The following is a 25491-nucleotide window of genomic DNA, read 5'->3' on the forward strand; positions in this document are numbered from 1 at the left end:
CTATATAGGTGTATCTCATTGCTCCTCCAATTTTAAAGTCAACTTTCATTTACCAGTGACTGAATGAAGCACTTCTCAAAGTGTCTTACTGTTCACAACAACTAATGTTTGTTGTATGCTTCTCTGAACCAGGTACTAAAGCTAAGTCTTACACATGGATTATCTCATTTAATTATCATAACAATCCTGTGAACTAGGTACCGTCATTGTCCTGATTCTACAGTGAGTATATTGCAGTTTAGAGAGATGTCAGTTTTGGCTGTTCGTTTAACATCCTGCTTCAATACTAAGTATTGAAACTATGAACAGAAGAGTCATACAGTTTTCTTTCTTTCTTTTTTTTTTTTTTTTACCCACTCTGGGAAGAAGTTGCACTGCCTCCCCAAAGCAATCTGGAAAACTGAACTAACTTGGTATAGTCCATTCAGGGATTAAGAAGCCTAATGGATTGATAGCCGCTAAAACCTGGAGATCAGTCCGCACCCTAAACAGGTTTTCATATAAAGTAGCCTACTTGTCAGGCAGTTCTATGTCATTTCTCTTAGGTTATGGAGGGGCTCTTCAAGACTGCAACAATGATGGTTCTTTCAAACTGTACTGAAGATGTTGAACTCTGTCACAAATTCATAGCTCCTGGTCAAAAGGTAATTTTGTGGACAAAGTCCAATCCATCTACTCTTTAAGTATATGAATTACATATAATAAATATAATTGCATTTAATAATTTTTTTTCTCTTTTCTTACCAAGGACAGATTAGAACATATGCTAAAAAACAACTTTTTAATGTAAGTAATTATACTTTCTCTGAACTTTGTTTACACTTTATCACAGTATATATTGCACTCCATTAATTTTTATATATATATAAATATATATATCTCCCTATCACAAGGAAGGCCCAGGTTTTAAATGTTTTTATAGCTCTTATGTCTGGTTCCTAGGTGATAATGTTTCATGAATAAATAAATGAATAAATCATAGCAAGATAAATGAACAGAGTAATTATTAATTGTATTAATGCAATTCAAACTAATACTTTAGTAATCAAAATTTGGCTCAATTAAAAAGCTTTTATTTTAATTCCCATATAATTAACATAGGGTATTATATCAGGTTCAGGTGATACAATGTGATTCAACAATTATATATGTTATTCATTGCTTATCAAGATAAGTGTATTTTTAATCCCCATCACCTCCCCACCTCCCCTCTGGTAGCCATCCATTTGTTCTCTATAGTTAAGAGTCTGGGGGGTTTTTTGGTTCGTCTGTTTTTTTCTTTGTTTTGTTTCTTAAGTCCTACATATAAGTGAAATCATATGGCATTTGTCTTTCTCTGACTGACTTAATTCTCTTAGCATTATACTTTCCAGATTCATCCATGTTGTTGTGAATGGCAAGATTTTGTTCCTTTTTTATGGCTGGGTAATATTCCATCGTGTACATATTGATACCACATCTTCTTTATCCATTCATCTATCAGTGGACACGCTTCCATAATTTGGCTGTTGTAAATAGTGGTGCAATAAACATAAGCACGCATACATTTTTTTTCAAATGAGTGTTTTTTAATTTTTTGGGTAAATACCCAGTAGTGGAATTACTGGGTCATATGGTAGTTCTGTTTTTAATTTTTTGAGCAACCTCCATACTGTTTTCCACAGTGGCTGCACCAGTTGCATTCCCACCAATAGTGCACGAGGGTTCCTTTTTCTCCACATCTTTGCCAACACTTGTTTCATGTTTTGTTGATTTTAGCCTTTCTGACTGGTATGAGGTGATACCTCATTGTGGCTTTAATTTACATTTCTCTGATGATGAGTGATGTTGAGCATCTTTTCATGTATCTGTTGGCCATCTGTCTATATCTTCTTGGAGAAATGTCTGTGTCTTCTGCCCATTTTTTAATTGGACTATTTGTTTTTTTGGATGTTGAGTTATATCAGTTTTTTATATATTATTAATACTAACCCTTTATTGGCTATGTCATTTGCAGATGTCTTCTTCTGTTCAATAGGTTATCCTTTAATTTTGTCGATTGTTTCCTTTGCTGTGCCAAAGCTTTTTATTTTAGTGTAGTCCCCGTAGTTTATTTTGGCCTTTGTTTCCCTTGCCCCAGGAGACATATCTAAAAAAGTGTTGCTGTGGTTGAGGTCAGAGAAATTGCTGCCTGTGCTCTCCTCTAGGAGTTTATAGTTTCAGGTCTCACATTTAGGTTCTTAATCTATTTTGAGTTTATTTTTGTGTATGGTGTAAGAATGTGGTCCAGTTTTATTCTTTTGCATGTAGGTGTCCACTTTTCTCAACACCATTTGTTGAAGAGACTGCCTTTTTCCCATTGGATATTCTTGCCTCCTTGCCAAAGATTATTTGACCATGCAATTGTATGTTTATTTCTGGGCTCTTTATCTGTTCCATTGATCTGTGTGTCTCTTTTTGTGCCAGTACTATACATTTTGATTACTGCAGCTTTGTAGTACCTCTTGAAATCTAGGATTGTGATACCTCCGGTTTTGTTCATCTTTTTCAAGATTGCTTCGGCTATTTGGGGTCTTTTGTGGTTCTATACAAGTTTTAGAATTGTTTGTTCTACTTCTGTAAAAAATACTATTGGTATTTTGATAGGGATTGCATTAAAATTGTAGATTACTTTGGATAGTATGGACATTTTAACAGTATTTGTTTTTTCCAATCCATGAGCGTGGAATATCTTTCCATTTGTGTCATCTAAAAAACCAACTTAGGGGCGCCTGGGTGGCGCAGTTGGTTAAGCGTCCGACTTCAGCCAGGTCACGATCTCGCGGTCTGTGAGTTCGAGCCCCGTGTCAGGCTCTGGGCTGATGGCTCGGAGCCTGGAGCCTGTTTCCGATTCTGTGTCTCCCTCTCTCTCTGCCCCTCCCCCGTTCATGCTCTGTTTCTCTCTGTCCCAAAAATAAATAAACGTTGAAAAAAAAAATTTTTAAAAACCAACTTATAAAATACATACATGTAATGTCTGCCTATCACTTTTACTGTTTCAGTCTTTTTTTTTTTTAATTTACCTTCAATTGCTCTAATCTGATAATATATTCTAAACCTGGTTTTTTGGTGACTTTTTTTAAATCTAAAGATCTGTGTTTTAAGTATAACACATACATTTTTTCTTCATTTCCACTATCCTATACAAGTAGTACTTGATATCAGACTGTTAATTCCACTAACCGTACTAATCAGATAGGTTGTTCCATTTTACAGTTTATTATAAAACAAACACATACTTGATATGGAAAAAGAGCAATAAGCAATCTCTTCATAAATAATACAAATCATTTATATAAGTCTTAGTATTCGGTGTATTTAGTGTGTATAGGAGTTAAGTTTGGTACTCAGAAGACTAGAAAATTGTTTCTGAACGTAAGTTGGTATCATTCTTCACTTGCTGTCATTAGCTTTAGGAAGTTTTTGTTCTAAGAGAATAAAGAATTCAGCCTGTCCTGGAGAATGGTAATAAGAAAAACTTGGCATACTTGACTGAGCTGAGAATTTCAGATATCAGTGTAGACCTTCAGGCTACAAGTTAAAAGTGATGAGTCGTTGAGCCTGAATAAATAGCAAAACAACAGATGTAAGATCAGAAAAAGAGGAAATAGGAGCCCTATGATAGAGAATCGAAAGGCAGTGGAGTACAACTGAAAGCTTTTGAGGTTTTTTTTTCTTTCACTTAAGTGTATATGGAGTATGTTAACTAACTGGAATTTAAATAAAAACTTGAAAAAAGGAAAAAACAGTGTATATTGAATTCTCACAATGTGCCAGGCTTGTTCTAAAATCTAAAACAACTGTTTTAAAGCAGCAAACAAAGCAGATAAAATTCCCTTCCTTCATTGAGCTTACATTTCTGGGGAGGAAATAAGAAACAAGATAAATAAGTAAAACATACAGTCTGTGAGAATGAATAATACTAAGGGAGAAGAAACCCAGAGAAGAGAGAGAAGATAAGACAAAAAGAGTGAAGAGGTAGAAGTTTTGCTTAGTGTGACAGAGAAGATCTCACTGAGATGATTTTTGAGTAAAGAGTTAAAGAAACTAAGAGAACTAGCTATATGGATATGTGGAAAAAGAATATTCTAGGCAGAGGGAATAGCAAGTACAAAGGCCCTGAGGTTGGGCCATACCTGGTTTGTTCAAGTAATAATGAGGAGTGGATAAGGGAAAAGGATAACAGAAGACAAGGAAAGGTGGTGGGAGGTGGAAAATCATGTATAGCTTTTTAGGTCACTGTGAAGAGTTTGGGTTTTTGCTTGAATAAGGTAAGGAAACCATCAAAAGGTTCTGTGCAGGACTGATAAGATCTGAATTGGATTTAATAGGATCACTCTGGCTACTGGGTGAGAACAGACTTCAGGGTGAGAGCCAGCACAAGAGTGAGAGCAGAAAACCAACCAGAAGATTATTAGAGTCATCTGGATGAGAGTACATGATGATTTAGACCATGTATTAGATTTATGCAGAGAAACAAAACTGACATGATGTGTATATGTAAATATTTATTTTTAAGGAATCATCTCCTACAGTGTGGATCCTTGAGGAGTTCAAAATCTGATGGAGTAGTTCAGCAGGCTAGAGTCTCAGGGAAGAGTTACAGCTGGGAGTCCAAAGGCATTCTGCTGGCAGAATTCCCTCTTTCTTGGGAGAGACCAGCCTTTGTCCTATTAAAGCCTTCAACTAATTGGATGTGGCCCACACTGTGGAGAGTACTCTGCTTTACTCAGAGTCCACTGATTTAAATGTTAATCTCACCCAAAAACACCTTCACAGAAACATCCTGAATAATGTTTGAGCAAATATCTGAATACCATTGCCCAGCCAAGTTGACACATAAAATAACCATCATAGGCCAGGATGGTAGCAGTGGAGATAGTTTTTCTATTCTGGATATATTTTAAAGATAGAGCAAACAGGATGTGCTGAGAATATTCGGGAGAGAGAAAATAAGTCAAGAGTGACTTCAAACCTTTTGTCTTATACAGCTATAAAAATGGAGTTGCCGTTAACTGAGATTCGGAAAGTGGTATCCCCTTTGGGGGAAGTTGGGAGGAGGTATCAGGATCATCATCATCAGGTGTCATGTTAAGGCTGAGATTCTTTTCAGGTAGATGTTGGGTAGGCAGTTTCAGTGTACAGATCTGGAGCTTACAGAACACTTCTGAACATTGCATATTGATAAAAGTAGTAAGTAAGCAGGTAGGAAAGAATTAATTTGGGCATCCGAAGGATCTGTGCTGGGGAGAGAAAACCAGAGAGAACATCTTATCTAGTGAATAAGATCTAAGATGGGAAAAAAATATCCACCTTTTGTTGACTATTTTCTGTGTGCCAGGTAGTGATACACTTTACATACACCAGTAGTTCATTGTATCTTCACAACAACTCTGTGAATAGTTGTTACTGCCATTCTGTAGATGAAGAATCAACTCAGATTAGGCAAATAAAACATGAAATGGGGATTCAAACTCACTCGTCTGATTTCACAGCTCATGCTTTCAACCACTATGCTTCATGTTATTCAAAAGGGCACTGGAATTAATGCTAGAGTAGCTGTAGCTCCTTGCTGTCCTTATGACCGTCACATATCACTTAACTTGTGCTTTGGAGTCCAGGTCTGTAAAATACTGAGGTTGGGAAATGACCTCGTGGGCTATGTCCTATCAATCATTGCCAGCATCATCATCCATTCCACGGCACAAATCATGGTTGTGGTTTAAATGTATACCTGTGATGATTTGTTTAGTGTTTTCAACTCCATATGGTAGGGAGCTTGTTGATTTTGTTTACTGTTACAACACCCCCCGTGCTTAGTACCTCTAACAGGAACTCAGTAAATATTTATTGAATAATGGAATGAATGAGTAAATGAAATTTGCGCGACCATGGGACTGAGAGTATTCTTCTTTAGGCTAGGTCCTCTCCCTGAGGTTTCCTGTTAACATGTATCACTGTTTACTCTGGGCAGTGAATGCAATGAGCTATGGCTTAGAGGACCTGGATTCTAATTCTGGCTATACTTGTTATCAGCCATTAGTCAGTGGGTTAGTATTTTTCAACACATATTTATTGGCTACCTGCTATGAGTTAGGCACTATGCTAGTCATTAACAATTCAGTAGTGAATACAGTCAAGGATTGTTCCTTTTATGGAATTTAAAATCTAGAGCAAAAGATGAATAGTTAACTATTTGAATGATTATCTAATTACAACTATGAATTTGGTTAATAGTAAATCTTTAATCATTTTGAACCTCAGTTTCCTCTTCTATAAAGTAATAACTTGTCAGTGCACCTGGGTGGCTCAGTCACTTGAGCATCCAACTCTTGGTTTTCAGCTCAGGTCATGATCTCACAGTTCTCGGGTTCGAGCCCCACCTCAGGCTCCATGCTAACCGTGCGGGGCCTGCTTGAGATTCTCTTTCTCCTTCTCTCTCTGCTCCTCCCCCACTTACACTCTCTTTCTCAAAATAAATAAACTTGAAAAAAAGTAATAACTTGTCTATCATACTGTTTAAAGGATCTAATGACCATACTGCTTAAACAGTGTGCCAGGCTAGATAACTTAAATAAAACTCCTGCTACAAAACATCTAAAAATGCTTGTTAAAAATTATAAAAAAATTTTTAAATACACTATTGAATTCACTGGAAAGTAGGAGGAAGTTCCAGGAGCTAGAAATGAAAAGGGAACTGAACACCAGAGGGGTATACATAAATGACATGACGTAGAGTTTTCTCAAGGTGTGGAATATATGCTAGATGGAGGGGGTGTTGCTAGCTTTTGAAACCAAAGATTTTAACAGCCATAAGAGGACATGAGAGTAGACCTAAGCATGATGAATTAGAATTGAGACACTCCCCAAAGTATACATACACATGCACACACACGCACACACAGAAGATACCATGTGACTTGTGTTCTTATGCATAAACAGATTTCATTGTATTCTTGGCCACTTGTTAGGATTGTTTTTTATGAAGATATATTATTTAAAGGTCTTGTGTAGTAATTGAATTTAGCCTTTACCAAGCAGAGATAGAATTCATTTATTTTATTCTTCTTTATAGCATTAAGGTTTTTTTAACAATAGAGTACGTACCTTCTTTTGCTCTTCGTTTATCTGTGAATTTGAGTCAAAGAATGCGAATAATTTTCTCTTAGCAGTTTTACTCCAACAGCTTCAGAATAATTTTCTTCATTCAACAATAAAAAATTTAAATATCAAGGTAGTTTGATACTGCATCATGCAATATCAGCGTCTGTTCCTCCTTCCTCAAAGTACTTTAGAAATAACTTCTGGGAAGAAGAACTATTATTCTCTGTACATACAAAAAAAAAATTTTACTAGAGAGAAAGTTGATAAAGGCCACTAAGGATATCCAGTGTCAGAACTGTAATTTGAACTCGAAAGCTGTGCTTCAACTTAGGGTGTAGGGAGAGTGGGGCAGAAGATCCAGAATAACAAGAGATACTTACACAGAGAGTCATTTTCTTAAAATAATGTAGCAGTAACATATCACTGGCACAAAATCTTGGTGCTTCCCACTTAGCTCTTATATTTGTCAGTATAAGGAGTAGATCATCTCAAGCAATTGATGGAATAGAACAATAGAATGTCTAAGCAGGAAAGAATTGTAGACAATGTAGTCCAATACCCTTATTTTACAAGTAGAAATATTTAATTTTTTTTTTTACTGGCTGTATAAAACATTACAGAAATTTATAAAATGTTTTCCTTAAGGTAAAGTGATTTACATAGTACCCAATAAGTGGTAGAGTCAGAGGGAGAACTCAGAGCCCATTGTGTTTGTTTTGATTGAGCATAATTAAACTCCCAAGTGTTCTAGGCATTATCTTAGTAGTTAAAAGCTTAGGCTCTGGAGTCAGCACATCAGGTTTACTATTTATTTGTGTGAGTGATTTTTGGCAACTTACTGTCCCCTCTAACCTTCTATTCCCCTTCTGTAAAATACTCATTTAAAAATTATTACTACCATCAACACCATCACCATTGTTACCTTAGAAATAACTTGTTATGTAATACTAGATTTTAATTTGAATAAATTTTTCATCTTGGAAAAATCATCAGAACAGCTTTGGAAGCTTCATTTGTGCTATATACATAACTCTTTCCAATTAGTTATTAGAGGTATGAACTTCATTTTTCCCTCAGTGAATAAGTTTGTGTTAAGTAAGTTACTTTTTGAACTCAAAGTCCTTCAGAAAATTTGTAGATCTTGGGGTTTTTGTTTGGTTTGTTTTGGGGTTTGGGTGGAGGTTTTTTTGATGTTTTATTGTAGATTTTTGTTTTTAATCATCCAAAGTACTGTTGCAAATGGCATAGGGAAACTGACATTTTTGTTTACTACTAATAGGCATAAATTGGTAGAACACTATAAAAGGGAAGCAGAATCTTTGGCAGTATCAAAATATATAAAAACTGTAAATGTAAATACACATTGATCCAACAATTCTATTTTTTCCATATTCATAATTAATATGGAATTAATGTAGAATAATTTGTAATTGATGTATGTAGTCATGATTTCTAATAGTAAAAGATAGAAACAGCTGAAATGTCCATCAGTGGGTTAGTAGTTAAACTAATTAGGGTACAGCCACAAAATGGAATATTATGTAATAATTCAAAAAAATGAAGAAACTCTTTATATACTGATATGGAAAGATCTGCATGGCATATGATTGAGGAAAACAAGTGTATATGGCAGGTATACTGTGGCTGTCATCTGTTAAACAAGATTGTATATTAATATTTGCTAATAGGTATATAAAACTCTGTGGAAGGATACACAAGAAACTAATAACAGTGTTTGTATGTCAGGAGTGGAGACAGGTAGCTATGAGACAGGAGATGTACGCTCTTTTAAACATAGTGATTTTTTTTTTTTTACTATGTTCATATATGGTTCATATATGGTAATACTAAGTTAAATTAAAACAAATGCTTGGCTTGACTTGCTTTAGACATGAGAGTTTCTTACTGAGATAACTAATGGTATTTTTCCTAATCAGTCTTACAACCCTTAGCATGTATTACAAAGCCCTGACTATGGCCTGAAAGACTCCATAAGATCTGACCTCTGACTGTCTCTCCTATCTAATTTCCTGACATTCCTCCCCTTGTTCACTATGCTACAGGCACACTGACCTTTTTGTTCCTTGAATGAGCCAAACTGTTCCTTCACTTCAGGCCTTTGTACTCACTGTTCCTTTTGCCTAGAATACTTCCCCTCAGATATTTGTATGGTTCATTTCCTTATGTCATGCAGGTCCCCAGCTCAGTGAGACTTTTCTTGGCCATCTTATTTAAAATAGTACCCCCAAGAGGTGCCTGGGTGGCTCAGTCAGTTAAGCGTCCAACTTTGGGTCAGGTCATGACCTCAACAGTTCGTGAGTTCAAGCCCCGCGTCGGGCCCTGTGCTGACACCCCAGAGCCTGGAGCCTGCTTCCAATTCTACGTCTCCCTCTCTCTGCCCCTTCCCTGCTCACACTCTGTGTGTGTCTCTCTCTCTCTCAAAAATAGATAACATTAAAAAAAATTTGTTTAATAAAATAGCGTCCCCAAACATCCTTTGTCTTCTCACCTTGCTTTATTTTTCTTCACAGCTCCAATAGCACCCTGACATGATATTCTTTATGTTTATCTTTCTTCCCACCCACCATCCCCATCACACACCACACATCACACCACACACACACACACACACACACACACGAATATCTGCTCCATAAAGGCTTTGTTTTTATTTACTATTTCTCCAGTGCCTAGAATAATGCCTAGCACATAGTAGGTGCTCAATAAATGTATATTGTATGAATGAATGATGACTTTATGGAAAGACTTTTGCTCTTTCAACCTCAATATTTCATACCTTTTATTAGGGCATTAGCATAGCATGAATTCAGAGAAAATCTTTACTTGCTTAAGTGACTAGTTCCTCTGTGTACACTACAAGTAGATCAGGAATAGGATTATTGAATGGCTGTTTCTCTTCATACTGATCAGACTCTTGTACGATTAGATCAGCCTTAATTTCTGATTACTCAGTGATGATTTGTTTTTAATCATTCTTGATTACTCAATAACCACTTGGTACTCATTTGTGACCTCAAAGATTATATGGGAATAGGCCTTTTGTGGTTTTCAGATGGACTAATTAACAACATACCATTGCATTGACTTTTCTCTGCTTTTATCCTGTTCCTTTCCAGCATTTCTTATACTGAAGCAGTAGAGATCTTAAAGCGGGCATCTCAGAACTTCACCTTCACCCCAGAGGTAGTATTTTTATTTACATTTATATTAATACTTATATGTATCTTCGCCTGCTCTTGTCCTTAGTATCTGTCATTAACAATGCTGACGTGTGGCTCAGTCGGTAGAGCATTCAACCCTTAATCTCAGGGTCGTGAGTTCAAACCCCATGTTGGGAGTAGAGCTTACTTTAAAAAAAAAAAAAAAAGAATCCTTTAAAATAATCTTATTTCTCTTATTAGCAGTGTTTAGTATTTGCTTATCTTTAGATTGGCCTTTTTTTATGTTTGCTTAACCTTGTTGAAACAGTTAGAATAAATAATAATTTTGAAGTAGAATCCTATCCTTTATAATAGTCATGACTAAAGGGTTATAAAGAAGTTTCCCAAGTTTAGGAAGGTGAAAATCCTTTAAGAGAATGGTAACATATTCAGAGAGGTCACATGACTTATCAGTGGGCATGCACATAATGTTAGAGGTGAGTCTCCTTGTTCCTATGTCAGAGCTTCTTCTCTATAAGGTATTGGCAGACAGTAGGAATAATATAATGTTAAGAATTTCTATAATGACTCTATCTTCAAACTATTCCATATACTGTTCCTATCCCCAGTCCAGTCAGATCCTCTTATGAGTTATAATAGTTACGCCTGTTATATTTATAATCAGTTAATTTGTATAATTTTTTATTTAATATTTGTCTCCCACCCTGGTAGCTTCATGAAGTCGGGGATTCTGTTTTTCTCACCACTATGTTCAGTATCTAGCTAGCATGGTACCCGGGATTTAATAGGCACATTAGTATTTGTTGAATGAATAGATAAACAGTGTTATTAAATATTCATCAGAACATCTGATATATGAATTGACTCTTTTATTAAAAAAAATTCACTGAGAGAAGCCACCTAGCCAGAGATAGACTGAATATTAGGAATATTATCTTTCATCATTTAATTTCCTGTGACTTAGGAACAGTAACCATAGAAGAAGCTGTAGGCGATATTAATAAAAGCCATGATTTTGAAGTCCGTTTTTACACACTGTGGGAAGTGTACTTAATTTTCTTGCAGATGCGATTCATCTGCTAAATGCCGCTCCCCAAGATGGGGGACAGAAAGCATAGTGTTTATCTACTGGTTTCAGTTTTCATCTCTCCAGGCCTTCGGATGTTCTCATAACACACCTCTCTGTTTCACTTATCTGTGTAACCTCAGCAGACAGCTCCACACATCACTGATACACAGAGGAAGCCCTTGGAACTGATACAGGTTATTTTTGGGTACTGCATTGTGTATTTCAGCTTTGTCTTCTCCTTTGATAACTTCTTTTTTTCTCACTACAGTGGGGTGTTGATCTACATACTGAACATGAAAAGTACCTGGTGAAACACTGTGGCAACATACCAGTCTTCGTCATTAATTATCCATTAGCACTCAAGCCTTTCTACATGAGGGATAATGAAGATGGCCCTCAGCACACAGTAAGAAAGATCACTAAATAAATCAGGGTTGGTCATCTCAGAGTCTGGGCTTTTCCCTTGATTTAATTTCATTTATCTTTTGGCATATTTTACAAAATTATATCCATCACTTGACATGTCTTAAAGTAATAAAATTTCTCAAAGCACCTCTAAAAAAAAGTGTTCCTACAGAAGATCTCAGTGTTCTATAAACATATTTCCTCCTCTCTGTCGCGTTATGTCCTTCTTAGTTTAGCAGATGCAAATGTAAATGTGTTTTTTTGTTTTTTTGTTTTCTTTTGTTTTTTTAAGTAATTGAGAGGAAGTGGCCCAGAGCAGTGTTGAACAGTGGCAGGTCTACTGTCACGTAAAATACCGATAAGGAGACTGAGGGGCGGAGGGATGCGGGTAAGAAAGGAAAGCAGTGGTATGATCAGACGGAGGAAGAGCTTCCTTGGCAGAGCAGGAGGCTCAGAGTGCTTTGGTTTGTCTGTCATACAGAAATGGTGAGGCTGAATCTGGAGGGATCCGAGAGGGCCGGGCAGATTCTCCTGTCACTCCTCTTCTGACTGTCTCTTCTCTGTCTTTTCTCTGTCTCTTTCTCTGCTTTTGCCTCTCCTGTGCTTTGTCCTTTTTTCACCCTTAACTTTCATTGCTTTTTTATTCTTCTGGTTTACTTTTTCCTTTTTTTCGTTTTTTTTTTTTGTGTGTGTCTTTATCCCACTCTAACAAAATTAGCCGTAATATAAAATAAGAATATATTTTAATCTTTAAATACTTCTTGAATAGTTAAATACTTAATATCATTAATGGTAAAAGTCTGTGAGACAAATAAATTATGTTTACCTCACAAAAGGTGTAAGACCTAAACTTTGCTATAGGGGGTTTTCACTTATCTCTAAATAAATACCAATAGAAAAATTATATCAGGGCCCACCAGTAAATAAAATGCCTTCATCTTAGGAATACAAGGTTCTCTATTTGAATGTATTACCTGTTTTCTCTATATATTATAGTATTAGTAAAATAGCATTAGCCATCGATTAATAGATTCCTATCAGGGGACACTACATCTCATCTCTAACTTGCCAAGAAACTTATTTCTCCCACTTTACAGATGAGAAGCTGGGGTTCAGGGACATCGATTGCACTTCCCATGCCTGCATAGGCAGCGAATGACAGAGTTGGTGATCAGATCTGACTCCCTCTGGCTCTGAAGTCTGTGTTCTTTCCTACTCTGTCATACTACCTCAAAGCCATAAATATAAAATTACATTGATTTTACGCATCCCACCTTTTCACACAACGTTATCCAAAACCAGTGAGCGCACAGTTGATTTATGATTCTTATTTTCTCTTCTCCCTACCAACCTTCTGGTATAATTGATTATGAGAGAGGAATTGGCCCACAGGTCAGCAGCAAAAAATAGGAGAGACTAGGACATAGATTACCCAGTCCTAAAAAATTCAGTATTGAGCGTACGTCACAAAACAGAACTGCGTCCATATGTGTTGGCTTTTTTATCACTCTATCCCATCCTGCTTCCACCTCGCCGCTCCCCCCACCCCCATACACACGCCATGTAGTGTTTGCATGTAACTTCCTCACATTCAGCACTTCTCAGACATTCAGTTGTGCACTTCTTAAATACTCCTTCTCTCTATTATAATAATAATGTGGCATGGTGACAGCTGGTGACTACACTTGTTGTGGTGAGCATTGAGTGATGTATTTCATTGTTGAGTCACTGTTGTCCACCTGAAACTTATACATTGTATGTCAACTATACTTCAATGATTTAAAAATGAATTCAAAGTTTTTTAATTAATAACTTTGCCACTTTATAGACTTTCCCGGGTTACCCAGTCACCTTGAGCCTTCCTCTTCTGAATTTCTGTAGCATGTAAAGAATTAGTAAAACTGGTAACGTTGTGTCTATTTTTTGTACTCTCTGTATTGGTTTTCCTTTCTCAAATGAAACTCTTCTCAGGATGGGAATAAGTTTCTTATAGCCACCATGGCTTCTACTACTCATTCTTCATTCCCTCTAACTGTGACTTCCACACCTGTCGTACCACTGAAGCAGCTCTTTCTAGGGTCAGTAATAACTGTCATGTTATTAAATCCACAGACTTTAAAAGTCTTAATTTTTACTTTACCTCTCGGCATTACTCAGCACTAATGGCTTTCTTATTTTGAAATTTTTCTCCTCCCTTGGCTCCTGTGACATTGCATTCTCCCAGTTTTCCTCTGTTCTCAGTGGTTTATTCTTTCTCAGTCTCTTATATAGGTTTGTCCTCTTCCATCGATCCAGTGGATGATGGGATTCCTCAGGGCTCCATCATAGATCTTTTTTCTCCTCGGGTGATTTCATCTGTACTCACAGCTTAATATTTATTTTCAGACAACTCAGACAGTCCTGTCTCTAATCCATACTTCTGCTCTGAGCTCTTACTGCCATTTATATATCTCAGAGGCATCTCAGCAAATCTAAAACTTACCCACGATTTCTACTCTTCTCCCCTCCTCCCACCAAATTTGACCTTCTTTCAATGTTCCCTGCCATCTAAGCAAGCCATATACCAGCCTCGTCTTTGAAATCTTCCTCACTTCCCATATTCAAGCTGTTATGAAGTTGTCATTTTTATACTTTTAAATAAATCTCAAATCCATCCGCTTCTCCTCATTTCCACTTTTACCTTTTTAGATTAAGGTACCATCATCTCTTGCCTGGTTTATTTCAGAAGCTTCCTGACTGGTCCTCCTGTGTCCACTTCTTCCTCCTCTGAGTCATTTCTCCCCACTTCAGTGTAGGCTTTTAGAAAATGTGAATCTGGTCATGTTATCTCCCCTCTTAAAACCATTCAGTGGCCTCCCGTTGCTTTTTGTACCAAAGTCAGAATCCTTTCTTTGGCCCCTAGGCCCAGTATCATCTGGCTGCTCCTGTCTCTCTTGCCTGATGTACTGTGCTGCTCCCCTTTGCTATTTCTGCTACATTCACATCACCCTTCCATGTCTTCAGACATGTACTGCTTTCTCTCATCATGGTATCTTTGCACAGTGTTCCCTCAATCTAGAACAATTTTCTTTACCTAAGTAATTTCGCTATTTCTCCAAATCTCCTTTCAGTCATCATTTCCCCAGAGAAACCTTCCATGGCCCTCCAGACTGAGTCAGAGACCACTGTTAGACACTACAATGGTACCAGATTAAATTTCAGACCCAGAGCTACTAACTCTTCTTTTTTCTTTTTAATTTTTTTTTACATTTATTTTTGAGAGAGAGAGAGAGAGAGAGAGAGAGAGCACACAAGCAAGGGAGGGGCAGAGAGAGAAGGAGACACAGAATCTGAAGCAGGCTCCAGGCTCCGAGCTATCTGCACAGAGCTGGATGTGGGGCTCAAACTCACAAACCGTGAGATTATGACCTGAGCCGAAGTCGGACACTCAACCGACTGAGCCACCCAGGCACCCCAGAGCTACTAACTCTTAATTCATCATAATCCTTAACACAGTTGTAATTTTACATTTATTTTTATGACTGTTTAATTAACGACTCTTCTTCATGCCACAGGACTCGTGGACCTCCTTTTCACTCATTGTTGTATCCGTAGTACCTAGCATAATGCCTGGAGCGTCACAGGCACTTGATACCTATTTGGTGATAGATTGGGTATTGGGCAGATGGATGAATTGACCCCGACACAGTTGTAGACACACAGTGGAGAAGTAGTGAGTGAGTGACTTCATTTGCTGAGGAAACTTCTGGGAAGCCAAAGAACAGCTTTTCTCTAAACCTCTAGAGTGACGGTGACATATTGTATAAAGGAAAGTCCAGTGGCTTTAGAATCACTCTTAGGTTCAAGTCCCAGGTCTGTGTGTTATAGGCCATGTGATCTTAAGTAAACCACCTAATTTCTTTGCATCTTAGTTTCCCCATCCATAAAAAATAAGATGATAATCTTATTCCAGCCTTGTGAAGATTAAATTAGATAATCTAAGAAAAATATCTAGCACAGTGTTTGGGGTGGCAGGTAGTCAGTAAGTGCAAAGCTCTCTTTCCTTCTAAATTTTGATACAATCTTTATTGTGATAAAGCACAGTAATGTTAAAATAATGTGTTTTGCAACATCAAACATGCTCTTACACAAGATTCTTTAAAAAGCCATTCTCTGATAGACTGCAGTCGCAAACATTTCTTCCCTTATGACAAGTCTCTCTAATAATGTGGTCTCACAGTTTGAAAACTGAAAGTATTATAATGGTATTTTAGTGTCCTCGTATAATTTAGACAGTACTGTAATATATAGCTTCTCAGAGCTAAATTATTAAAGCATAATGTAGTTAAACTATATATATATATGTTAGACATAGATTATAACGTTGATTTATTAACATCTAGATTTCAACCCACTTGTATAGGGTACCTGCTTTCATCCCCTACTTTATTTTTTTCAATGGTGAATGAACAGGCTTTGGGCCAAATAACTAAGTTCTGTGTTTCTTTTAGTTGGGCTATAATAACAGGTTGTGGGCAGGGTTGCAAGAGTTTCTGCACTGGGTGCAATGCAATGTAAAAAATTCAGACAGACATGTTTCATAGGTGCCGTCCCTAGGGAATCAAAAGAGAAGGGTAGAGAAACGTTTAGCCTGCATCTGTAACATTTGACCAGAGGTCATAAATAGTACAATTGTGTATTTTTCCAGTTGTTGTTCCTTTTTCTTTCTTTTCACCCCTTCCCCACCCCCTCCAAAAAACGAAAAATGAAGATAGGCACTATTATTATAATGAAAAGTACACTGGACTAAGGAGTTAATAGTGCCGGGCTTGAAATCCAGCTATCTTACTAGTTAGCTATATGACCTCAGTCAAGTCTGTCCAGTCTCTGAGCCTCACTTTCTCCCTCTGTAAAATCAGAGAATTGGATTAGATGACTCCACTGTACTAAACAGCTTTAAGATCATCTGTTTTCAAGTAGCATAAGTTTTTCCCCACTTGGATATATACGAATAACTTGTAAATTAGTAAATATATTTGCTAATTTGAAGGACACAGATCATGGGCCTAAATAAAATGAATCAAACAGGCAAAGTGCTGTATTTCCCTGGATCTGGGTCCCTAAGTAAGGCCTCCAAAGACCAGTGCCAAGTATTCAGTTAGGGAAATGGCTTTGCAGAGAAGAGGATCTTTTCATTCCAGCCATTGTGATCAGGAGAAGGTAACTGCCCAGCAGTCCCTGGTGAGATGCCAAGATCACCAGGTAATGTTCTAATTTTTTAAATTGTATCAGTATTACTTAGCAAATCACAAAAACTTAAGCGTGGGCATTCAGTAAAGTACATACTGTGAAGTTGACTTGGAAGGAGTAATAGTCAACCAAAGGATATCTAATGAATTCCCCTGGCTGGTGTTAATTAACCAACCTCCATCAAACCAGCAGAAATAGCAATGAAGGGAATGGCTAATTTTTCTCATATCTAGGACTAATGACTGTCCAGGGCATTTATGTCAAACTCGAAAGTATGCATTTTATTCCATCTAAAATGCCCCCAGACCAGCTAGCCATTTACTAGGCAAAGTCCATTTTTGGCCATTGCTACCTGCAGCCCATTTGAATCTTTACACCATCTCATCTGGAAGGCTCTCTTTCCTACCTGTGCCTCTTTGTTTTTAGGGCACAATACTGTCTGTCAGCAGTGAGAACAAAAGTTCATAGAGGCTGAAACCACAAACAGGTTTCCTGTGGTTTGTGGAACATTCTTCTTCTCTTGATAATAATACGTAATGTTCCTCCATTGTTGGTAGCAGCCTATGAGAAACCGAATAGGGAGGTGTTCAATTTGTGTTTTTCATTAATAGTTAAAAATACTGAGGTAGGAAGAAAGGTAGCAGAGGAAGGGATATTAAACTCCCCCCCCCCCGAAATTAGCATAGAAAAGGTAATGTATTAAAGGCCTTACTCCTGTCTAGCCTAGTTTGTTTTTTAATTCAAGGTCTGCATTTTATTTTCAGTATATTGATTGAAATCAAAGAGTAAGAGTCAAAGGGAGTGTCATAAATAGAGACCAGGGCTTGTGGAGCTTGAACACCAGCACAAACTATTTCTAGACAGTGTGCTGCCGCAGCTGTGGGACTTAAACCAAATAAAAACTCACGTACAGGGGCACCTGGGTGGCGCAGTCAGTTAAGCGTCCGACTTCAGCCAGGTCACGATCTCGCGGTTCGTGAGTTCGAGCCCCGCGTCAGGCTCTGGGCTGATGACTCGGAGCCTGGAGCCTGTTTCAGATTCTGTGTCTCCCTCTCTCTCTGCCCCTCCCCCGTTCATGCTCTGTCTCTCTCTGTCCCAAAAATAAACGTTGGAAAAAACAAAAACAAAAACAAAAAAAAACTCCGGTACAGTGGAGGAGGATGTGTCCAGCAGCATTCTGGCCTAGAAGATGTGTCCAAAGTGGAATAAGTTTTGTTTAGGACTAAGGAAGTTAGCTAAGAAGGTAGTACAATCATTTGTAGCCTTCATTGTTACCATGTAGGAGAGTGAAAGTTCAGCAGAACTAAAATCTTTCCACTTCTTTCAAGTCTGCCAAAGGTGCATAGGAACAGAAGTGCTCACATTTGGTCAAATTTGTGAATTAAGAGGACTTTCTATTGTGTAGCCTAATTTTCACTTTCCCTAATGAAGGGCAGGATTGCTTGGCCCTAGCTCTGTAAGCGAGCCTCAGTCTCCCATAAACCACAGACATGCCAGCCCATAAGGGCAAATTGTAATCACCAGCTAATGTTCTAGGCAACTTGCTTGTTTCCAGCCTGTTTGCACTCTAACCCCCTACCACCCTTCACTTGGCAAACACACAGCCAAGTTTTTCTCATTAGTTCTTAAGGAATTTGTGTGATTCCCTCCATGTTTTACAATTTGTGCACCTTTATGTCATGATTTATATTATATCTGTATGTTCCCTTTACCTCCACTAGATCCCTGGAAAGACCCTAGTTTCTATAGTAATTAGCTCAGTAGTTACCAGGGGGAGACACAAGATAGAAGAATCCTTCCGGGAACCTCAACCCTAACTAAAAGGTATGGAAATTTGAAGGGGTTGTGTTAGTAATCTTTAGGGAATGCAGTATTTTTTATATCATATCAGAAGAAAGTGCAGCTGTGTGTATACCAAATGTAAATGTCTTTGTTTATAGTTGAGGAATACTTTGCTCTCTCTTCTCAGAAAGTGTGTAGAATCTCTTAGATGGGAGGATATCATGATAAAAGGAAAGCAGGAAGTATAATAATCTGACAGGGTCAAAAGGAAACTAAGCATATAGAAGAAGAGAAGGGAAGAAGGTTATATGGAGGAAGAAGAGAAAACAAGGCCTTTGTGGAGCTTTCTTTACAAAGAGATGAATCTGTCCTTGATAAAAAAGAAACGGCACCCTTTGGTCTTGGAACATCCACGAGGCATTGTGAAGGAATGCCTTACTCAAAAGGTACATCTCTCTTAAGAGGAGAAGCAGCTTTACTCTTTGTCAAGAAAACATAACGTGAAATTCATCCACCTGGAGGTGTGAATTTTCAGACCATCCAAAGAATGGACATAGATGATGTATGTATTCCCTTCATGTCACAAAATTAGGAGTGATATGGGACTTGATCCAGAGGTCTTCTAAAATTTTTATTCAATTAAAATAGGCTATTTTGTTAAGTTCTTTCCTATTCTGGTAAGTTCTTTCCTTTTGCTTGATACGTTCCTCTCCCAGAGTAGAGTGGAAGAAAATAGGAGAACTGCTATTCTGACCTTAATTATAGCTAACAATGAGGATTTGGTTGGGAGAGTGGAAGTGGAAGGTGAAGGAGAGGGGAGGAAACAAGGTAAACTTTTCCAATGTACATAAGTAGTTGCCACTTCTCCCAGGATTGTACTTCCCTGCTCCATCAGCATGAGTTATGTGACTTGTATTGGCCAAAGAATAGTGAGCAAACGTGATCTACATGCATTACTCCTCGACAAATGCTTTAATACATAGTTGTCTGTGCTTTTTTTCCATCTGCCCAGTCAGCAATACCTCATAAAGAGGACTTTTTTTTTTTTTTTTTTTTAAATCAGCTTCAAGCCAGGATGGACATGTAGCATAAGTTTAAAAAATCCAATTCACTGTTGTAAAGCATTGGTTCTCAGTCAGGTGTTACTCTGTTTCGTCTCCCTACCCCCAACCCCCTACTCGCATGCAGGAGACATTTAGCAATGTCTGGCAACATTTCTGGTTGTCAGAACTAGGGCAGTGCAATTGGCATCTGGTGGAGAGAGGGCAGGTATGCTGTAAATATCCCACAACGCACAGGACAGACCCTCACAACAAAATTATCTGGCCAAAAATATCACTAATGCTGAGATTGAGAAGCCCTGTTGTAAACTTCTGGGATTGTTTATTACTAGGTTATTAGCATAATCGAACCTGTCCTGACTAATACAGCAACTACCACATTAATTTTATAATAGCTAATGTGGAAATAACTGGGCTTAACCAGTTGGATGCCTTCTTTATTAGGAAGACAGGTTTAAAGAAATCCAGGGGGGGAAATGTAGATATTGTACTATGGCATAAGATTTTGAAGGTGGTTCAAAAGATTCAGAAGCTACCAGTTCTACAACTATTACTGTGCAGTTGCAAATATTCTAGATAAGCAAAAATTAAACAGAAAGGTCTAAAACCAGTATGGTTTCTCCAATGAACTCAAATATTAAAATAAAGGAGGTTTTTAATCAAAGATAAATATGCGTCTTCCATGGTCCTCTAAAAATAATATATATTTTTTAAATTTGTTAATGTTTATTTATTCTTGAGAGAAAGAGAGACAGAACATGAGTGGGGGGAGGGGGAGAGAGAGAGGGAGACACAGAATCAGCAGCAGGCTCCAGGCTCCGAGCTGTCAGCACAGAACCCGACGCAGTGCTGGAACTCCCAAACTGAGATATCATGACCTGAGTTGAAGTCAGACGCTCAACTGACTGAGCCACCCAGATATCCTCTGAAAATAATATTGAAAAAAACTAAGGTTCAAAATTAACATAATTGAGACCCACAGAAAGTGCTAAGATTTACAAAGGTTTTTTTTTTTTTTACTTGTTTTAGTTGCATTAGCAGTAAGACCAAGCAGGAAATGAGTTTCTTGTTTGATTCTTATGAATGGATAGAGAAAGCAGAACTACTCCTTCCCTCGTCATTGGCCACCAGCCCCAGCTGGACTGTTATTTCTTGTTCTTCCATGATAGCTGATTCTCCAGCATCTTTTTTTTTTTTTTTTTTTTTTTTTTTTTTGAGGCAGTAGACCTTTATAGCTCTGGCTTTTAAAGCTTTGCCTACACTAAAAGTACCAGAAGAAATTACTGCTTACCTTTGTGGCTTGGAATTGCCTCAACTTCAAAACCTTGCAGAGATACCTGGGTGGTTCAATTAGTTGAGCTTCTGAGTTTTGGTTTTGGCTCAGGTCATGATCTCATCGGGAGATCGGCCCCCACATTGGACTCCATGCTGCCAGCACAGAGCCTGCTTGGGATTCTCTCTTTCGCTCTCTGCCCCTCCCCCACTCACGTGCACACATGCACACACTCATGCTCTCTCTCAAAATAAATAAATAAACTTAAAAATAAAAAATAAAATCCTTGGAAATGATAGATTTTATTTTATTTATTTTTTATTTTTTTTTTCCAACGTTTATTTATTTTTGGGACAGAGAGAGACAGAGCATGAACGGGGGAGGGGCAGAGAGAGAGGGAGACACAGAATCGGAAACAGGCTCCAGGCTCTGAGCCATCAGCCCAGAGCGCGACGCGGGGCTCGAACTCACGGACTGCGAGATCATGACCTGGCTGAAGTCGGACGCTTAACCGACTGCGCCACCCAGGCGCCCCTGAAATGATAGATTTTAGATATACCTGTCCCTTGTTAGTAGTCAGAACTACCCAAAGATGGAATGCTATTATTTCAGGGGTAGTGGTTCTCAGTCTTTAAATATTTTAAAGCAAAGACCAGAGAACCACTTGGTTGTCTATTCTTTTCTAATCTTGATTGCTTATAAGTCTAAATTTAAAACAATGTATTAAGGTTAACAGATTTGGGGGAGGCACCTGGATGGCCTAGTTGGTTAAGCATCCGACTCAGTTTCGGCTCAGGTCATGATCTCATGGTTCGTGGGTTCGAGCCTCATGTCGGGCTCCATGCTGACAGCACAGAGCCTGCTTGAGATTCCCTCTCTCTAGCCCTCTATCACTGCCCCTCCCCTGTTCTTACTCTCTCTGCCCCTCCCCTGCTCTTTCTCTTTCTCTCAAATAAATAAACCTAAAAAATAAAGTTAAATTTTTGAACACATGTCTCAACTTCTAGGATATTTTAGCCATGTCCAAAGGCAAGATACTGAGAAATAAAGATGCCAGTCCTTCAGTGGCCATAAAAACTCCCTTGAAACTTCCCCTTTCTCTGAGAATAGGAAGGGCAACTGCAGGGTTCTGATTGGAGTCCAACTCTATTAACTATATAGCCCATGACAATTTACTCTAAGGCTGTCTTGTCCACCTGTCCAAAACTGTGTTTCATTACCTGTCATCGCGTCTGAGTCACCAAATCCACATTCTGAATTACCTGCTTGGTCATTGTACTCCCCCCAAGTTCACAGAAGAATTACTAAAATGTGGTCAATAAGCAGTGGTAGTGTGACAAAATCTGTTTGTCTTCCCACCAGCTTATTGAGTGGTAAGAAATTTAGTAAAAGTAGAAGCCATTAGTGAATTTCTGTTCTTTCTCATTCTAATTCAGCCAAGTGAAGAAAATTATACCTGATGTTTTTCTCCTTTAACGATAATAATGAGGATGGGACATACAGTATTTGGAGCACATTCTTGAATTATTACATTCTTTATTAATCTCAGTTATTTATAGAGGATATCTCAGTCAAAAGTTCTGAAATCAGGGGCACATGGGTTGGTCAGTCAGTTAGGCATCCAATTCTTGATCTCAGCTCAGGTCTTGATCTCAGAGTCATGGGCTCCATGCTGGGTGTGAAGCCTACTTAGAAGAAAAAAAAAAGTTCTGAAATCAGAACAGGGTGATGGCTTAATAATACAATGAGGTAAAATTTAAGAAAAGAGTTTATACTATAATATGGCATTTAAAGATTAAAATGTGAGGGGCGCCTGGCTGGCTAAGTTGTTAGAGCACGTGACTCTTGACCTTGGGATTGTGAGTTTAAGCCCCAGTTGAGTGTAGAGTTTACTTTAAAAATAATAATAATAATAATAATTGAAGATTAAAATATGCTTTATGTGGGGCACCTGGGTGGCTCATTTGGTTAAGTATCTGACTTCGGCTCAGGTCATGATTTCTTGGTTTGTGGGTTTGAGCCCTGCATTGGGCTCTGTGCTAACAGCTCAGAGCCTGGAGCCTGCTTCAGATTCTGTGTCTTCCTCTCTCTGCCCCTCCCCTGCTTGCACTCTGTCTGTCTGTCTCTCTCTCTCTCTCTCTCTCTCTCTCTCAAAAATAAATAAAAAATTAAAAAAAATTTTTTTAATTAAATAAATAAAATGTGTTTTATGAGTTCCTAATCTTTCATTTGTTGCATGCTTTTTTAGTTTTGTGCCTTTAGATTCTTGGTGTTAATAATGCTTACCCTGCCCCACAAAAAAGAATTACCAGATCACAAAATAATATAGATAGCAAATAAACATTCTCAAAAATTAAGTATTACTAGTAAATAAAGAAATACAAATTAAAATATGAAGCTGCCATTTTCCCCTATTAAAAGTTTTCTGTTATTTTCTTAACACAAAAGTGTAATACATCCTCATTGTAGAAAATAAAATACCAGAGAAAAGAAGAAATCACAGTGGCAGCATAATTAACATCTCATTATTTTAGATGCCAATCTTTTTTTCTTTCTGTGTCTAAGATTTATCTAACTGTCATCTATTGACATATGCTTGAACAAAATTTTGTTATTGTAAGTAGTATCGCAACAAATACTCTATGCAGTAATCTTTTCTGTTTTTTTTCTTTTTTTCCTGTTTTTCGTTTTTTGCTTTTTGTTGTTTGTTTTTTTTTTTTTTTTTTTTTTTGCATCTCTGATTATTTTGTTAGGACTAGTTCCTAGAACTGCCATTGCCAGGTCACAGCATATGGATGTTTAAGGCTTTTGATTATCTTCTCCCAAGTTGCTGACCAGAAAGGTTTTGTCAGTCGTGGGAGAGTAGTGGCTCATGTATCTTCTAATCCATGCTGTTTATGTTGGTTTTTTGCCTTCACATTTTGATAACTCTAAAATGCTATCTCATTGTTTCAGTTTTTACTTCTTTGGTTAATCATCAGAACATTTTTGGGGCCCCTGGATGGCTCCATTGGTTAAGCGTCCACCTCTTGATTTCTGCTCAGGTCACGATCTCATGGTTCATGAGATCAAGCCCCACACTGGGCTCTGCGCCAACAGCATAGAGCCTGCTTGGGATTCTGTCTCTCCCTGCCTCTCTATCTTTCCCTTCCCTGCTCGATCTCTCTCAAAATAAATAAACAAACGTTAAAAAAATAATAATTGGGGGCGCCTGGGTGGCTCAGTCAGTTAAGCGTCTGACTTCGGCTCAGGTTATGATCTCGCAGTTCATGAGTTTAAGCCCCGCGTGGGGCTCTGTGCTGACAGCTTGGAGCCTGGAGCCTGCTTCAGATTCTGTGTCTCCCTCTCTCTCTGCCCCTCTCCTGCTCACACTCTGTCTCTCTCTCTCTCTCTCTCTCTCAAGAAATAAACACTAAAAATAATAATAATGATCAGAACATATTTTACAAGTCCTACCAAAATACCACAAATTAAAGAAAAATCTTCATTGTCAAATTATTAAAGAGAAAACAAACAACACACACCAAAATATTCAACAACAAAAAAGCAGTTAAATAAAAACTGATAACTTCTTTTTTTTTTTTTTAAGTTTATTTTATTCATTTTGAGAGAGAGAATAGGGGAAGGGCAGAGAGAGGGAGAGACAGAATCCCAAGCAGGCTCCGCATTGTCAGCACAGAGCCCTACACAGGGCTTGATCTACCCCTCCCTGGCAAAGTGGGACTTTCCCTAGCCTGATTTTCAAAATAAAGAATACAACATCTAAAAACAAAAAATGCAATTTATTCTGCATGGTGATAGGTGATTTTTAATATCTCATAATTTTTAATACTTGCCACATTTTTTGTCACATTTTTTATAATTAACATACCACATTTGTGAAGAAAACACATTTAAATACATTGCATACATGGTGCAAGAAAGGAGAGGTAACTGTCCACAATTTCTGTACCATTTATTCTAAAGATTATATTAAAAATTTGATTTTGAAACCATGTCAACAGATAACATAAATAATATTCTGGTAAGCAGTTAAATAGCCAGTCGCCAAAATGTTAAAAGTTCCACTTGCTTGAGAAGCTGACAATTGTTGGAATCCTCTGAACTTGTGGGATTGTTTATAGTTTTTTCCTTTTTAGGTTGCTGCTGTTGATCTTCTGGTTCCTGGAGTTGGAGAGCTCTTTGGAGGAAGCCTCAGAGAGGAACGGTACCATTTCTTAGAGCAGCGACTGGCCAGGTAATGATCAGACCTAAAAGAAACAAAGTTCAGAAATTGATGATGAGGCAGTCTTGGCAAAGTAACAGAGAAGAGTGAATGAGCCTCAGCGCCTGACTGACCTGCATCTCAGATTCTTTGTGGCCTTGAGC

The 25491-nt window shown here is 37.8% G+C and overlaps 1 protein-coding gene across 5 annotated transcripts in view; it reads left to right on the forward strand.

The window, feature by feature from the left end:
* NARS2 (asparaginyl-tRNA synthetase 2, mitochondrial) overlaps nucleotides 1–25491 on the forward strand; it is a 138300-nt gene that overhangs the window by 95748 nt on the left and 17061 nt on the right. For 3 of the 5 annotated variants that reach the window (XR_007156508.1, XM_047879162.1, XM_047879161.1), the window contains exons 8-12: nucleotides 546–644; nucleotides 749–786; nucleotides 10260–10326; nucleotides 11642–11779; nucleotides 25263–25360. Coding sequence is in view for 3 of the 5 variants with exons in the window: in XM_047879162.1 (XP_047735118.1) it covers nucleotides 546–644; nucleotides 749–786; nucleotides 10260–10326; nucleotides 11642–11779; nucleotides 25263–25360 (440 nt within the window). In the remaining 2 variants the exon portion in view is untranslated. Of the gene's footprint in view, nucleotides 1–545; nucleotides 645–748; nucleotides 787–10259; nucleotides 10327–11641; nucleotides 11780–18728; nucleotides 18832–25247; nucleotides 25361–25491 lie in introns of those variants that run through there. The other 2 variants (XR_007156509.1, XM_047879163.1) reach the window with 2 other exon arrangements.

This window comes from Prionailurus viverrinus, chromosome D1 (genome assembly GCF_022837055.1).
Source record: "Prionailurus viverrinus isolate Anna chromosome D1, UM_Priviv_1.0, whole genome shotgun sequence".
In the NCBI taxonomy this organism is placed as follows: domain Eukaryota; kingdom Metazoa; phylum Chordata; class Mammalia; order Carnivora; family Felidae; genus Prionailurus; species Prionailurus viverrinus.